The sequence below is a fragment of the Pararge aegeria genome, chromosome 16 (assembly GCF_905163445.1).
Source record: "Pararge aegeria chromosome 16, ilParAegt1.1, whole genome shotgun sequence".
Taxonomy (NCBI): domain Eukaryota; kingdom Metazoa; phylum Arthropoda; class Insecta; order Lepidoptera; family Nymphalidae; genus Pararge; species Pararge aegeria.
This window is the reverse complement of record NC_053195.1, coordinates 9,606,130-9,624,586: the sequence shown is the minus strand read 5'-3', so window position 1 is coordinate 9,624,586 and position 18,457 is coordinate 9,606,130. Positions and strand designations below refer to the sequence as shown.

The 18,457-nt window shown below is 33.8% G+C and overlaps 2 protein-coding genes across 2 annotated transcripts; both read left to right on the top strand.

Moving 5' to 3' along the window:
- The first annotated feature begins 1,334 nt into the window (after positions 1–1,334).
- Positions 1,335–6,040, top strand: LOC120630593 (acyl-protein thioesterase 1). Its single transcript, XM_039899858.1, has 5 exons — positions 1,335–1,494; positions 1,584–1,615; positions 1,694–1,907; positions 2,171–2,344; positions 5,660–6,040. The coding sequence occupies exons 1-5, from the start codon at positions 1,444–1,446 to the stop codon at positions 5,849–5,851; spliced, it is 663 nt and encodes a 220-aa protein (XP_039755792.1). The 5' UTR covers positions 1,335–1,443; the 3' UTR covers positions 5,852–6,040.
- Positions 6,041–8,548: 2,508 nt separating this feature from the next.
- LOC120630416 (sodium/hydrogen exchanger 8) lies at positions 8,549–18,227 on the top strand. The gene is made up of 7 exons (XM_039899641.1): positions 8,549–9,951; positions 11,092–11,248; positions 12,671–12,825; positions 13,856–14,007; positions 14,300–14,428; positions 15,537–15,629; positions 16,750–18,227. Exons 1-7 carry the CDS (start codon positions 8,769–8,771, stop codon positions 16,900–16,902), a joined length of 2,022 nt encoding a protein of 673 aa, XP_039755575.1. The 5' UTR covers positions 8,549–8,768; the 3' UTR covers positions 16,903–18,227.
- Positions 18,228–18,457: the final 230 nt, after the last annotated feature.

Below are 18,457 nucleotides of genomic sequence, written 5' to 3'. Positions count from 1 at the left end.
CCATTATAATACCTTCTTTCTCTATTTCACTGGTCCGACCATTCTCATGGAAGTAAAAATTCCTTATCGACGTATAGGAGAAATTTTATTTTTATTGTCAGCCCTCGCGTTACTGATATTTAAAAAAGTAAGCATTGGATGGTAGATATAACTCCAAAATTACTAGACCGATTTTAACCATCTTTATACTATTTGTGTAATACCGGAATAAACGTGGACGACTTGGCGCGCTATAGCTAGTATACAATATTTAACTCACCGAGGCGCTACACCTGTGCCACAATTTTTATTCTACCACAAGTAAGCCATCAACTGCAATCTTACCTCGTGGTAAGTGATGATACAGTGTAAGATGGTAACGGGATAACCTGTATGGTAGTCATATCCCTAATTAGTTTCAACGCGACATCAGCCGGAACACTAAATCGCTCAGAGGCACGTCTTTGTTGGTAGGGTGGTAACTAGCCTCCCACCAGACTAGACCAGAGAAAAGTCAGAAATTATATATTCCCGAATTGCTTCTGTCGGGAATTGAACCCGGGACCTCCTACTTAAATTCATAGCGCTCACCGTTGTGCCAGGGAGGTTGGCAAATCTAAACTTATACTAAAAGTAAAACTAAACTTATACTCTTTAAGGGACAGTAAACAAAGAATTATTAATTTACGAATTATTATTTTTTCTGTTAAGAATGGTATTCTTGATACAAATATCCTGGATAATCTTTAACAAATTGTCTGCCAAAATACAATTTTTTTTAATATCGAGAGGCATTCATGAACTCTCGGTTATCTTTAATTAAAACTAATTTTTCGTTAAAACTAAGTTCGAAAAAATGTTAATCGTAACAAAATACAGGTGTTTACAAAAGTATATATGTATATATTTTATTTTTTTTCAGTATTTGTGTTTCCCTATTCCAACTAATCATGAGCCGGAAGCCTTTCTCATAAAAACTGCCAAATTGCTTCACAGATCAACGTACTAATGTTATTCCATAAACTGTTCCCTTTTTGCAATTAACTTAATTACGGAACATTAAAAATGATTATGCAGTTCCTTTAGGATATGTTTCTAAGTGCAGCTGCTTCTAATGAAACAAATGCCTACATTTTGTATGGAACAAATAGAAGACCTGAAATCTGGGACCTTAGAATCGGGGTAAAAAAAAATGTATGGCAATACTTCTCAAATATGCTCTGTCTCATAAGCGGCACCCAACCATTCGTCTATTTACTTTTCTGTCTAGGGTTGGACTGTTTTCTTTGACATTGACTTTAGTTTGATAGTATGTTAGTAGTATGCTGTTTTTCTGTGTTATTTGTTCAAAGGTATTTCAAAGAGAATATAAACACTAACGTCACTATCACTAACGTTATTGCGTTCGTCAAGAGGAGATACATATTGCAGGTTTATTGATTTTCAGCTGATTGATATTTGATAATGGAACCGAATCCTGTAATTATTTCTGCTACAGCAAGACAGACAGCATCGGTGAGAAAACATTAATTTGTTATAATTGATGTTAGAATTTATCGGTAAATTTTTGATTAAAAACACGTATTTTATTTCTAATATTTCAGCTTATATTTTTACATGGTCTCGGAGATACTGGGTAAGTGTTATGAAATAGATAATTGTCGTTAACTTGTGATGTGAATACATTATTTTTATTAAAGAGTTTCGATTGCAGTCATGGTTGGATAAGTACTATCGCTGCTATCAGAGGACCCCATGTTAAGGTGATTTGCCCCACAGCGTCAACTATGCCGGTGACGCTTAACGCGGGCTTTCGTATGCCTTCTTGGTTTGATTTGAGGACATTGGATGCTACAGCCCCAGAGGATGAGGAGGGAATTGTGAGAGCAACAAGTCTTGTACACGGATTAATTGCTGATGAAGTGAAAGCAAGTACTTTTTTTTTAAATAAGAGAGTAAATGAAAGCCTGAAGTTTCTGATTAAACTTTTCTTTAGTTATAATATCATATTAACATTCTTTAATATTAATGTTGGTAAACATGGCCACTTGAACAAAGTTTCTTTGGTTACTGATTACTATTTTTGCTATTATTGATAAAAGTTTGGTTATAGATATGTCAATTTTTTTTTAAGTTATTGAGAATTCCACAATTCTGTGGGCTGTGCTTTGTAATTTATTTGTATTTTTAGTCTGGAATTCCTCCCAACCGAGTTTTATTAGGAGGATTCTCGCAAGGTGGAGCTCTGGCTCTGCATGCTGCTCTGACATATCAGGAACCCCTGGCCGGTGTGATGTCACTATCTTGCTGGCTGCCCAGACATTCCCATTTTCCTGGTGCTGTAAAAGCCCCAAAAGAATTACCCGTAAGTATTTGATTTTGGTTTATAAATTTGGAGGTTGGTCAGTATTCTTATAGAGTTTGTCCTTCAATACAATTTATTTCAACAGTGTTTCAGGCTCACCTGGAATGATTTTGTCAATTTTTATCCTCCTTCCACTGCTAGCATCCTCTCTCATAGGAGAGTGGGCTACACATTGCTCTAATTTAGGTTGCAGCTTTTTACGATAATCATTCATTGAAGATTGACATTAATTAGGTAAAAATAAAAGTTGATGATTAAAGTTATGGCCCTTTTTAACTATGTAAGTAAACTCTTAAGAGTCAAGTCATTTTTAGAAACAATCTGCTAATCCATTCCACTCCATATCTGTAATAATGCCATGATATTAAATTTTATATAAGGATTAAGGCTTGTTACTGCATATTGTTTTATAAAAACTTAATAAACTGACTTGAGAAAAAAGTTCTATAAAAAAAGTTTCTCTTTATAATAAATATAGAAATATCCCATCAACCTATAACCCCCTCTTCAGCTAGCCTTGTAATTATGTACAGTGTACACTCCATGTAATGTCACTTGATTTAATGACAAACTCCCCAAAGCATCAAAATCTCTGTCTTTGATGGTTTAGCTTGTTTTCTATACATTGATACACTTTATATAGACATTTATTTTACAAACATTACACCCACTCTCAATAACAAAGCAATTAAATAATAAAAAGTTTTTTTTCAATCCCTGTTTTTTGACTACATCGAATTTCTAATTGAGATAAAATAGATCTATTTAAATTATAATTGTTGATTATAACGTTCATTTGAATACAGTACACCAATTACTGTACCTAGTAGTGCTTTTTAGGTAGGTACCTACACAGTTTTAAAGTGATGCTTGTGAAAATACTTTGCATAGGGCACCTAGTATTGATATGTTTTATTTGATTCACATAATCCATGTTTTACAATGCTAATAAGTGTTAAATTTGGAATTCAAATAATATAAGTAAACTTTCATTCAAATCAAATCGGATCAATAACCTTTTCGATTATATTAAAGTAGGTTTAACTGGACAATGCCAATAGTCTATACCATAATATAATATAGCCCTTACACACAACATTGCCAGAGTAGAATTTCTTTTTCTGAAAGCACATACAGTTTTGTTTGGAATTGCTTTAAAAAGATGATATATTAGAGCATACCCTCGACTTCGCCTGCTTAGAATGATTTCTTGACTTCATATAACATAAGTTAATTGGATTTTCAGTCAGAACCTTTTGCAAAATTTAGGCAAAATTAGAAAATATGTTTGTAACCTGTGTTATTCTGATATGTAAGCTTTATTACTACTAATATAAAAGTGAGCGTTAAATACTTATTGATGATTGAAGAATTTATTTCGAAAATGGGCTTAGTTTGTAATAACAAAATGAATAATAAATTTATAACAATTTTTGTGTATGGTATAAAAGGCGATAAATATGAATAATTCATTATTATTTTGTACTTCAAAAATACAAAATGAGCATATTTTAAAAATACAATACAATAAAATACATAAGCACCTCCCTAATAAAAACTGAAATCAAAATACATAGATAAATTAAAATACTATGAATATTTATATATTTTTTTTTAATATTTTAATACAAGCAAACAAGTTGTATGAACCGCTTATTCGCACAAGGCGACAAAAATATTAATATGTTAATAAATGTAGTACATCTTGGAATTTAACTCTTCACATAATTAATTGCTTTACATTATTATTATAGACACTTTTGACCGGATCAATGAGTTTGCTTAGAACTATTTTGAGAAAACTGCGCGGCGTCCTGACTCAAGCGATTGAGAAGTGCACTTACCCTCCGATCCGAACTTCGATCCTTTACCTGACGACTAATAAATCTGCGTCATCATCACAAGTAGATACGTCTCACTAGTGTGTGTGTCTACTTGAAATTGTGATGATGCAACTCAATGTCTGGGCAGCTCCTGAGAACAATACTGAGTGTTTAAATGGAATTTATAGACCTCATCCATAAGTTATGTCAGGTTGATTATATGTTGACTCTGAGACAACCTTTGAAGTAAATAATATAATCAATTTCTAATATCTTTAATGTTGAAAAATATAATGTATGTAATATAAATAGTAGTAGTAGTAGTAGTAAGTATTTGAATATTCACAGAATTCTCTGTCACGGTGCCAGCCCTATAGCAGTATTGTCGAGGTTTGAGCGTAGGTGATTACAATCAAGGTCGGCTAGAGCCATCCTTTTGTTTGTAGTATTTTGTGGGGTAGGTAGGCCGGTATATATGCGCTATTGTGTGTTATTTATAAATGATATACATATATGTACATTTTCTCGAGGATTTTTTTTTAAACCAGAATGTTTCGGCTGACTCGGTTTACATATATTTATTTATTTATACTCTTTATTTCTACACCACTACATAGTTAGGAATATAAAGTAAGAAAAGAAACAAAAAAATTAATACAAAAAGTGACCTAAGCAATCTTGGGTTAGGACAACACGGAAATATCATTATTACAAACTATACGCTGCAAACAACACATCGATTTGTACATACGGCGACAAGACACTCAAGCTCAACCTAGGACTGCGGCGATCTTTCTCCTGGACCTTCATCAGCGCCGAAGTGAAGACATTCATACTACGGGCTGACTTTCTACGTCACTACAAACTTCTTGTGGACCTTCACAAGAATAAGCTGATAGACGCCTCAACGCACCTAACGCACGAAATATTCTCAACGCACATAGTACGCCCGACGCATCCAATGCACCCAACGCTCGAAACACATGCACCCACCCCCACGCTTGGTCAGACAGAGACCATACCTCAGCAAGCATATCGACCACGGTTGATCCTACAACACATCGGCGTGGCTCCACGACCACGCAGCACGTAAACAGCGGCGGTCGATTCTCGTAGATTGCCACCTCGACAGCACTACGTCACTGGTACGACTTCCAGTCTCGGAGGAGAGTAATGTGGCGGTCTACACACTGACCTAACTAGATGACAAATAATGACCTTATATACAACTTTCGTTGAACTTCGGTCCCCTTGAAGAGGAAGTAAAAGGAGACACTTTGATTTTACATGAAACATATAAGACGTGTTTATTTTTATTTTCTTTACTGATCTTATTAATGATCAAATAAAAATGGTAATCTCTGGTAGTTTTAATAACATTGGTTCGGAACCTTTGTGTGTCCATTTAAAATCTCACTTGCCGGTTATTATAGGTTCTCTATTCCTTATAATTCGTAGGGATCTTTTAAATAACGCAAAGTTTCCCTTTCAGATATTCCAAGCTCATGGTGACTGTGATCCAGTGGTGCCGTTTAAATGGGGACAAATGACGGCCTCATTTTTAAAGACATTCATGAAGAACGTTGAATTTACGTCATACCAAGGATTGACGCATAGTTCTACAGAGGCGGAACTAAAGGACATGAAAGCATTTATAGAGAGAACTTTACCCGCTGTTAAATAAAATATTTTGGAGATGAAGTACTTATAGATTTCTATTTTTTTCGTATCATTATTTCATAAATAATGCATTCATAAGTTGTTGGAAGTAAATAGCAAAATTCTTATTTTTTTATCCCATTTATTCTTATTTATTTTTATTTACCAAATACTGTGTTTAAGAGTACCTATGAAATAAAGTATATTAACCTTTTTTTTGTTTTATAACCACTCAGGTTTACTGGACCTTGAATACTTCTCGTATATTCGTGGGTGCAACGAATATACGAGATTACGTAATTCAGTAATTTTAAAATTCAAAATTTTATGCAGAACTGTTCTTTGTTAGTGTTCATATTATTTACACCGGTTCAAAAACTATTTTTAATTTTGAACCTCCTCAGTTCTAGTATAATACCTTTATGGGTTTTATAATTGATAGTTATGATTGATTGACCATTCTTTGATATCTTTTATGAAGATCGGGGGCCACGGCAATATCCCCACAAGTTGAGCAAAAAAGCGGCACGGGCGTACCTACCATCCAACCATACCAACTTTGTTGTGGATTAAACTAAAAGCCTGAATTTTTAGTAACCAAGCAGGCCCGGTATATTTCAAACTAGCTGTTCACCCGCAACAAGTTCTATGTTATAGTAGGTCATAACGTTATGTTACATTGGCCACCTGTTAACTTAAAGCTGCTATTGAGGCCTAACTATGATAGTTAGAATGATTTTGTAGGTAAGAAAGAGAGTACTTTAATCATATAGTACATAATATAGTTTTCTCAGCGCACGCCAATTAAAGATATTTATAGGCATTTTTAATTTTGCCTCTTTGGCTATATTGCAATATCAGTTTAATTAACTTGACCATGGTTCCCAAAGCAAAATGCACAAGTTATTATAACTTGTTGGCCTGAATCGTTATAAGTGGGCCTATCATAGTTTCTCCAGGATCTCACCAATAAATCTTGACATTTTAAGATCATTATGTTATCTATTTCTAAAATATCACTTACGAACTGCGTATCGCACAAGAGTAGGTAAGTACAAGATGCGAAAAAATAATGTACCTACAAGAATACGCTCTATACACGGTAATAATTGTTATTATTTTTGTTTTAGTTGGAAGTAAATCTGCAATATGGATATTAGACTTTATTTTAATCAAATTTAATATTGCCGGTTTCGTATCGCAAATAGTTGTCAAACGACGAAGTCAAAATCAAATGCCTGTTAGTTTTGCGCAGTCGTGACGATGCGTAACTGCCGACCGATCACTTGTTTCTTGCAGAATTATATACAGTATAACCAATCATGTATTACACCATTCAAGTTGTGTGTTATTATTGGTGCGTGCGCATATAGACTGATTGGTACCAAATTCGAATGTCAATTTGTTAGAATGGGCGACTTCTATGTTATTTTCCGTTCGCTGGTCACCGTATTGATTATTTCACCATCTGCCCCAAAAGTGAACATGACAGTTGCGCATACTTTTGATCTGTTATTTTGATCGTGCGTATTAGGTACATCAGTGAGCTTATAAATGCTAGTAACATATTAAATCAACATGTTGGATCTCATATACATTTTTAGTTCTTTTTAAAATGCAATTTATTGGCCATAAAATAAAATTTATCTTATCTCCGTTGTACATTACATTGGGTCGACAATAAGCAATACCATTATTTCTATCAAACCCGGGCAAGGCTGGTCATAGAGCAAAGTACATTTAAAGACCGGTCTATCGACGTTTTGGTGCCTTGACAATACTGACTTGTACCACTGGTAGTGTAAAGATGATGTTGGGATCCACGATTTTCAACGAAGCATTCAGTTGGTGGCTTCGTCTCTATTCGAGTACTAAAGGGATGATAAAACATTTAGATATACTAATATAATTATTATCCATATATCGAAAAAAAACGATAATGTTTCAGTCAGATCAGTTTCCATAGTAAAGTATAGTTAGTATAGTTTCCATATTATATCTTATTTGTTACGATTTATATCATCCCAGAATTAACGATGTTTCGATTCATCACTATTTTTCTTGAAGCCAACAGCACTATTTTGTAATTACTGCGCTGTGGCAGGCAACCTTGCTAAAACGTTGCCAGAAAATATGGAGGGTAGAGGTAAGGAGAGTCATCTTATATGGGAGAAAAGTTGAAAAAGTGTCCAGTGTATGCGCTAAATAACAGTTCAAAAATCCTCCACAATGGCGCTGGTGGATGCACAGGGTATGGTATGAATGTAGCAATCGTAGATGAATTGAAGTATGCCGAGTTAAAAAATTTAATGTCATTATCGACTAAAGTAGTTAATTATTAAGAATTTCAACAACTTACGTAGTACAAAATATTGTGGTAAATATAACCTTACTTCCTTGTATCTCCATACTTCCTTGTTTATTTTTCAAGCCTACTCTAACAATATTTATATTTGGCGCTTCTTTTAAGAGTTACCCGGATGCAAATGTGGCGCCATCCTAATTTAATACATTTTGACGACACTTTTTCATATACACAGATGACTCTCCTTACCTCTGCCCTCCATAGTTCTTCCTCATCTTTTACCGATCATTCTCAAAAGCGTGTCTCCCGTAGGTGTCTCCACTATACCACGTGACATTGGCGAAGTAAATTGTACCCAATTGGTACAAACGCGAGCCATAAAAAAAAAGAAAATGACAGTTTGACACCTATCAAATAAGTGATTCAAAATATGTCACAATTATGTTGGAACAAATAGTAAGATAAAAATATTTAGTCACCTCTTTCAACATAGTGAAATTATTCTGTTTGCAGTGCAGCTGCAGAGTTAGCTATGACTTTTGAGTTGCTGTACTGTACCTAGCTGATGTTAAATATTCATTGAACGTTATTTAGGGAAATATTAAAAAAAACCGCGAGTTATACATAATAAAATAAAATGCAAAGTTTTAAATATGTTTTTGGTGTGGGGACCTGTATAATATGTTTTCTAAGTGCAACTTATAGTGAAAATGACGTCTTTAAGACTATGAATAGTAAAAGTTTAAGTGACGACACATTTTTCTGGAATTTAAAAGCTTCAAGGTCAAAACGAACTACTGTCCAAAATGCAAGCGTTACCGAAGCAAATTTAACAGGCCCGAGCATAAACACATCAATATCAGCTTTAAGTTCCTCTACCGAAAGCGCCAATATTGTATATGAAGTTGGCCCTTCCAATTCATCCATATTGGCTGTTGTTGCAGTGAATGCCTCTTCGTCGGTTGCTTCTAATACCTCTGAAGTAGGCCCTTCAGACGCGGCCCCACTTCCTGGGAAGAGTTCAGCTGAAGATGAGCATAATAGCTCAATGGCTATATTCTTTGTGCTTTGCATATTGGCCCTTGGTATACTCTTGATACATCTGATGTTACAAACAGGTTTTTCTTATCTACCTGAAAGTGTTGTTATAGTATTTCTTGGGGCATTAATAGGTATGATTATTAATCTCATGTCAATAAGAAACATAGCAAATTGGAGGAAAGAGGAAGCATTTTCTCCAACTGCGTTCTTTCTTGTCCTACTACCTCCAATTATTTTTGAATCAGGGTATAATCTCCATAAAGGAAACTTCTTTCAAAATATTGGATCTATTTTACTGTTTGCCATTGTTGGGACGGCTATATCTGCATTTGTAATTGGTGCTGGAATTTATTTATTGGGCCTCGCTCAGGTTGTTTATAAATTAAGTTTTGTTGAATCATTTGCTTTTGGTTCACTGATTTCTGCCGTTGATCCAGTAGCTACAGTGGCTATTTTCCATGCTCTTGATGTGGACCCAGTTTTAAACATGTTAGTGTTTGGTGAGAGTATCCTGAATGATGCTGTTGCCATAGTTCTGACCACAGCAGTTCTAGATTCCAATGATCCTTATATGTCTACCACTGAAGCTATTTTATCAGCTATTAACCGTTTTTGGTTGATGTTCTTTGCTTCTGCTGGTATTGGAGTTCTATTTGCTCTAATAAGTGCACTTCTATTAAAACATGTAGACCTCCGGAAGAATCCCTCTTTAGAGTTTGGTATGATGTTGGTGTTTACTTATGCGCCATATGTACTTGCTGAAGGAATACACCTATCTGGTAAGTTTGTGAAGAAATGTTTTTCTTTAGCAATCACATTATATAAAAATACCTGATTTATGCAATGAATGCATAATAGCAAAATAAAAGAATTTGATGAAATTTAGAGCCAAAGAGATTGTGTAATAGAGTATACATAAAGAGTATAAATCAAATTTATAGCAACAGAAGAAGTGAAATAGGTCCAATTGGAAATGTTTTGGTTTAATGTTGCATCCCATTGTCTCAAAGAAGTGTATGCAAGTTTGTTAATTATAAACTATAGTTGTTAATTCTGCCTCTCTGCTGCTCAATTTTCTTGTATCAAAACATTATCTTTATTTACAATAATTAGTCTGCAAAAAGAAGTTGATGCATTTATTAGTGCACAAAATTTTATATCCTTAAGAGTTTTAATCCCTACAGTGTAGCATGGGCAGCTTTAGCTAGTATTATATCATAATATTTTTGTGCCTATTAATGTGTTTCTTATCTTTACTGATTTATCAAATTGAATATTTCCATGTTATTTAAGATACTATTAAGTGATATAACAGATTACTGTTTAGTGTTCTCTGATAATATATGCTATTTTTTGAATTTTTTTCTTAAAAGCATTAGATCCAGCGTACATAATATTTATTTATTAACAAAGAGTTAATAAATAAATATTATGTAGTAAGTTACCTGTGAAGTGTTATAGTTTTGCTTCTAAACTAAATGGAATTATTTAAAAGGAACTGTTATTTTCACCATTAGAGGGGAAAAAAAATCTTCAAAATGGGGTGTCAATTTATTAATTTTGGTTTAATATTAAGGGAGATATTTTACAATTGAAAAAAAAATCTTTCATCTAAAATTTATCTTAAGCATCTTTGTCTTTCGTTTGAAATTGCTTTACATAAAAATTGCTTTGTGCTAAATTTTTAGAACATAGAATGTTTATTTAAAAAAAAGAGAGATTATTACCACAAACAATTTGTTTTATGATATCCAATTACTGATGTTAACCACACAGTGAAGATGAGCCATTTCAATGAGGATTTTGAGATCAATACAGATATCATAGTCATGAATAATGTTACTTGCTCTGTACCCCTCCCAAGTGAATTTCTAGCTGCTTGCATCATAAACAATAATTTAATTTTTTGATTATTGCAGGTATAATGGCTATACTGTTCTGTGGAATTGTAATGTCTCATTACACACATTTCAATCTATCAACCGTAACTCAAGTTACCATGCAGCAAACTATGAGGACACTTGCATTTATAGCTGAGACTTGTGTATTTGCTTACTTAGGATTAGCAATTTTCAGGTGAAAAATAAAACTTAAATTTTTATATTATTATTAAATAAGGCATAATGTTATGTAATTATCTTCAGTAGCCAAAGTCAAGTCAAATATTTCTTAATTGTAATAGGCACATGGATGGCTCTTTTACATATAAATTATGTACGTAGTAGTGAGATGATGGCAATAACTAAATTTGTTAATCTTAAAACTAAAGCTACTTTGGTTTCCATACACTCCCTGGTCTAAGAAGAAGCCCACAACAAACTTAGCAAGGTGAAAAGGAACAAGCTTCTCGGAACCATTGAAATCTGGGTCATATCAGCTTTAGTAGGGCGACTACTTAAGACGGAAGTATAGGCGGGATTCTCCATACTATGCTCCATAGGATAATGCCGTCAATCATTTCCGTAAAATCAAAGTAAAGTGAAGACATTTCGCTATCATTTTTTTATCTTGTAAAGCTGAATACTTTAGAAAATATGACCCTCTAGAATAAATAATACACCTTCTTTGCCACCATGATCAGACAACTGAAAGACAAATAATAGGAAGAAAAATAGCATGAAAGAAAGAAAGAGAAACCTAGACGTAATCATTCTTAAAATTTTCGTCCTCGTTCAATTTTCAACCGACTTAAAAAAAGAAGGTTCCCAATATGACTGTTTTTATTTCTATATTTGTTACTCGATTACTCCGCCAATTGTAAACCGATTTGAATGATTCTTTTTTTTTATGGTACGTTGTATCTCAGTAGTGGTCCCATATTAATTTTGTGAATATTGTCCTGGAGAAATCGCGGGAACTCTTCATATATTATTAAAGGAACTTGTGCATCTTCTTTCATAAAACTTTTCATATGGTCAAGTGGAACTGATAACGACCGGAAATATACAATAATTAGTATAGTATAGTTCCGTGTTGCGCTTCGATTATGGTATATGGCTGCTAAGAAATTTATGCTCATCACAATAAAAACGCTGATGGTGAAGTGCTGGGAGAACTTTACAACCATGAGCAGCCTCGGAAAAAGCAATATCTTGGGAAGCAACTACTAAATAAATAAATATTTTCTACAACATTTTTAAGTCGGTGCCAAGTGAAATGTAGAAATTACTGGGTACTTTTCTTGTTAGGTACTATAAAAAGAAACCGTATACAAAGTATATCTATGCTTAGTAATTTTTATAGGTAAACTCTGCCTGAGCTACATCTGTACTTATCGTACTCTACGAGGAAGAAATACCTATTCATACAATTTGTTCCAGCTATACCATCGTCTTTAGATAAGTTACAGCCTGCAACTGACTTTTGTACACACACAAAATCATGCAGACAAATACATTATGCACATTGTATGCATGACATGCAGCATGACTGATTGAAGAACTCTCATAATTGTGGTAACTTAAAATTATAAACTTTAAACTTGTAATATTTTTACAGTTTCCGACACCGCGTAGAACCTGCGTTGGTAGTTTGGAGTATAGTACTGTGTTTACTTGGAAGGGCTGCAAATATATTCCCTCTCGCTTTACTTTGCAATAAGTTCCGGGAGCATAAGATCACTAAGAAAATGATGTTTATCATGTGGTTTAGTGGTAAGTATAGTAATACAGGCTCGTATTGTTGTTTAATCGAGAAAGAGTGCTTATTATGTTGGATTATACGGCGATTTTTTATGTAAAAAATGCTGGATGTTGAGGTGGCCACGCGCGGCAAGTCAAAGTATATTTAAATTAAAAAAAAATCCTGATCAATTTATTCACACACGGCAGAAGTGTATCTTTTGAAAAGTAGTCTACGAGGGATTGAGGTGGATGTAGAGTATCAGAACTATTAGGATAAATGTAAGTTTTATTATTTAGTTTCCATGGTAGTATAGGTAAAAAAAATTATAATATTTTCTATCTCACTCTGTCCTATATAAGTGTTAATAATAATAATAAACGTGTCTCAATTGACTTATTATTTCGTTTCTAAAGAAGTTTCACTTCAAAAATATTAATGTTTAATAAATATTGATATTTTGTTTTGGTATGCCATATTGCTTTGATTAAATAATATCTGTCAATCATATTTGAACATAAAATTAATTGATTCTGTTTTTGATGATGTTCGTTGTTAATTTATTGCTCGTAAAGCGGCGGATATAAGATAATTAATCGGTATCTTTGGCACTGACGATGTCACAATTCAAGGAAGAAACGCTTATTTAACATGTAAGCCGATTTTAACACTATCAGATTACGAGAACACAACATTTTATCTATTTAACCAACTGCTTGGATAAGAGTTTTCGAATGAACCTACTTAGGTATTTGTATGTATGTTAGTCTATACCTTTTGCGCATCCAGTTTTATTCCCATTATAGTAGTATGTTGAATTTAGTATTTAAACTGGATATCTGTCGTTTTTGAGGCAAAGAACCTTGACGCACGGTCGAAGTCGCGGGCCGCTAGACCAATAAAATACCAATTTAAACGTAACAAATAAAGTGCTCCGTTTGAGATACATATTAATTTTAATTAAGTTGTACCTATTATTATTCTATTTGAGAATTATTATAAGTATATGGATCTAATAATTTTGGCAGATGGGTTTAAGTAAAATAATTTTATTTCTTTCAGGATTACGAGGTGCGATTTCTTACGCATTATCACTCCATCTAGACTTTTCAGTGGAGACCCGTCACGTGATTATAACAACAACACTGATCATCGTTTTGTTTACTACATTGTTTCTTGGAGGTTCCACTATGCCTTTATTAAAATTCTTGAGGGTAAGTAACATCTACATTTACCATTTTTTTCACGTTATCTTTTCTGTTTTGTTTCAAAACTTGCAGTGAATTTGACAAGAATTTATAAACGCAAGGGCTGAAGGTTTGCTCGAGATCATCTACCAAATGGTATTGGTTATAGAGTCGCAAATTCTATGCTACTGCTTCTTCTTTACCAACGTCAGCCAAGAGTCCAGTAGTGACTGTTACGATGGTTCGATAATTATCGAAAGCACTGTATTTTTTTCGCGTATCATTGCAGTGTTGTGCAAGTTTTGAAATGTTTTGACAGGCCAACAAGAAGGTGAAGCGTTCAAGGTCGTTACGCAAACAGAAGGAAGTGAGCTTGTCAAAAACAAAGGAGTGGGGGCAGGCCATTGATTCGGAACACTTGTCAGAAATAACTGAAGAGGAACTCGAGGTAGCTAGTCCATTTTTTTTCTTAATTGTCTAACTATGTACCTAATGCAATGTACTCGTATGTGTGCAAATTGTTAGATACTCTTTAACAAAAAAACAATAGTAACATACACACATTAAGAAAATCACTTTTTGTTTCGAGATTTTTTTCTTTCTTTATGAGAAACTCAAAGCAAAAATAGAGCATCCTTGATATTCCTTGTTCTAAGACTTAAAATTTAAAAACGAATGTAAGAAAATGTTTAGCAATTTGTTCTTTTAACTTTGCAATGCCCTTGATAATACTACGTATTTATTTTACTACTTTTAAACCAACTTCAGACCGGAATAATTAATAGGAGGCTATCAATCCTACAAGCTTGTATATCATTGGAGTTAGGAAAATATTTAAGTCAAATGTATTTTAATTGTATTTTGTTTTTAAAAGTTAACCGTCTAACTTGACCTTTTGATTTGAATGTCGGATGAAAGCAATACCGTGTACTTAATTGTGACTATTCCTTCCACAAAATCAACGCCAGGGGTTTAACATGACTACAAAGACGCTGTTTAGAGCAGCTGTTAATAAAGTTCAGTAAGCCCTAATGGTCGCCAACCTTTGATAGGAGATGGCACTAAAAGAAGAAGAATTTTGACTAAGCAGTGTACGCCCAATGATTTATATAATGAGAAAATAATTAATATATATATATATATATATATATATATATATATATAAAAAAATATTGATCAGTCATCTTAGTACCCATAACACAAGCTACGCTTACTTTGGTGTGCTATTTTATGAATATACAATATACATAAATACTTATAATATACAGAAAAACACCCAGACTCTGAAAACATTAATGCCATCACACTAACATTTTTCCACTTGTGGGAATCGAAGCCACACCCTTGAACACAGAAAGCAGGGTCACTGTCTACTGCGCGAATCGGCCGTCGATGGTGATACTTTGAATCATTAGTATTAGTAATATTAGTAATCGTTCGAGCCACATGGAACTTTATTAAATGGGGTTGGGTTGGTGCCTCATTAAAATGTAGAAAATAAATAAAAATTGGTTAATTTTTTTGTGTCACTTTACTCTAAACGCATTTGTTTCTAGGTTAATTACTCACACGCAACGAGGATCAAAGGATTCGTAAGGCTCGATATGAAGTATTTGATACCGTTCTTCACAAGAAGATTTACACACCAGGTATTTGTTTTTTGTACATAATATGATAAACTATCTCTTCTCTATTTGTCTAATGGTCTGTTTTTACTGTTTTCACACTCCTGTTGTATGAAGCTTACGATAGTGCAAAGAGTTTCGTAAAGTATTTTTTAAGTAATGGAAAACCCAATTGGGTGCGTAGAAATAATTAAAAGCTATTTTGTAGCATATTTTATATACAGGGTGGCCGGTCAGGAATTATCGGTTTGGAATAATGATTTTTTTTTCGATTTTTTTAAGAATTTCGACATGACCATCTTAAAAAAATTCTAAAAAAAGGAAAATAGTTTTTATTAAATTTTGTAACCATATAGGTATTTATTCAAACGAGTGGTCTCCTACTGGTCGATATACGACCATACCTAATATAAATTATCAGTTTGAACATTAGTAAGGTACTATTGTCAAAACATATAACTACAAAATATAATCCAAAAAATGATTTAAAAAAAAGAGTATATATCCGTGGATGTGTCAATTACGTGGTAGTGTCTAATGTTTTTTTTATTGATTTATGCATAAACGAACAAAATATGAAAACAGAAAGTTTGGGAAATTTCATACTCCTCCGACCGTGCAATTTTCGTAAAAAGGGGTACATAGTTTTTTCTTAACGCATAGATGAAAAATTATAGAGACACTATGATAGAAATAAGGCTTATGGCCGCAATGCTTAGTAGCAATCCATCGCTCTTAGAATTAAAACAACATGAACGACGACCTCCCAGGCTACCTCGTTGAGCGCTGTGGCTTTAAGTGAGAGGTCCAGGGTCGATTCCCGGCTGAATTTGGGAATATAAAATTTCAGAATTTTAGCTGGCCTAGTTGGAGACTTCGGTCGAGGCTAGGTACCATCCTACCGATAAAAAGACATGCTAAACGATACGTAGTCGCGTAGAAACTGATTAGGGGTTTAATAATATAACTGCCATACTCCCTAACAGATTAGCGCCCTACTATTTTAGATCACATATATAACAATCTCACATGGTGGTACCATGTGAGATTGCAGTCTAGGGCTAACTTGTAGTGGAATAAAAAAAAAACAAATGGAGAATGAAGACAAACTGGTGTTGTTTGTTAAGTTGTGTGTATGTTTCAGGAATTGAAGGATTGTAAGAGCCAAATGACCGATCTCACAAATCAGTGGTACCAGGCCATACGCATATCGAACGACCACGACACGGACGAAGATGAGAGCCTACAGCCCAGTCCGTTGTCCAACTCGCAAACAAGTCTACAGAGAGGCGTATAAAACCATATTTTGTAGGACTTTCACATTACCTTGTTCACTGCGGTCATACCGATCCCATGAGGATTGCTGTGGTTTTTATTTTTTGCGGGTGTCCATCTAGTTACTCTTATAATCTATTTTTCCTGACCTATTTTATGATGTACATTATCTTCTTATTTGATTTTAGTATGTTTTAAATGTGAATTCGATAAGAATGACATAACTAAAAAAAATACAATTTTTTAGTCTGTTATAAATTTAAGTATAAAAATAATTTAGTTTCATTACAGTGAGGACATTTCTCTAATATGTAAGGATTAAGGCGGATGTGAAAATTATATGTTATAGTATACGCTATTCCTTTCGTTTCGAGAATATTATTAATCCACGTTAAAAAATGCTTACCAACTACCTGTAAAATTTAACGTTTTGAGATGTGGCATCTATGTCGCAGACAAGCGATATATATAATTTAAAAACTTACTTTATTTCTTTATATATTTTTTAATTTCAACTTGTTTTTGAATTTTTTTACGAAGTACTTTACATAAAAAAAGTAATGAAAAGATTATATACATTATAAAGCAGGTTAGAAGGAGAAGATACAATATCAACGCGCCAAAAACAGCAAGATAAATCCTTAGTATAAAAGCAGTGACATCTGTTGCAATACGCCGTATGCTTCGCAGTTAAGTTTTGTAGAGAGTAGGGAGTAAAATGGTGTTATTTTCCTCAGCGCAGGATAAATATCTCAGTATACCCAGCGGATAAGAAATTGATGTACCATAGTCATGTCTCTTTCTTAATTCCGTCACTTAACAGTATTAAAATGTTTCTGAGTCGTAATGACGCATTTAATAAAAGTTAACCTTTGGATCTGTATGTGCGCCTGGTGCGGAACACTTATTACTCTAGTTCCTGCAGAGAATGTGTTAAAGCATAGAATGCGTGCTTGCGGCTGAATTTAAAGCATTATCTGCACGGACAGTGTCACATAAAAAGCGCATCACAGTCAGGTAAATGTTAGGAAGTCTAGAGTGAATAGTATACAGATTAAATCAACCTTACATCCTTCAGGTCATCCTCAACAATGAATACTAAAGCTAACTATAAATATATGGGAGGATCTTATTTATAAAATGACGTAACTCTTAAGCTTATGTAAAGTAAGTGAAAGCGAGAGATTAATTCGATCTGCACCGATCGAGCTGAAATTTTAGCGATTAGGATTAGGACTAGTACTTAGGATTGTTTTTATCTATTTTTTGCATCAGTCACATATCCGCGACCGCGAAACTACAGTCTATTTAACGATCGATGTACCAGTGACCACGCCATCTGTCGAAAGCGAGAAAAACACTCGCTGACATAAGTAATGTATTCTTTGTTTTGTTTCTCATTTCTCAACCATTTCTTAAAAATGTGCCACAGCGAAGCGTACAACTAGTATGTTATAAATGTATAAGTCATTAAAATAATATATCAAAATTCGGTGCTGGTAGATTCAAGCGCCATCAGGACCGTGGTATTTGTGGGAACTCCCTAAAAACAGGCCTATTTCCAGCCGTGGACATCC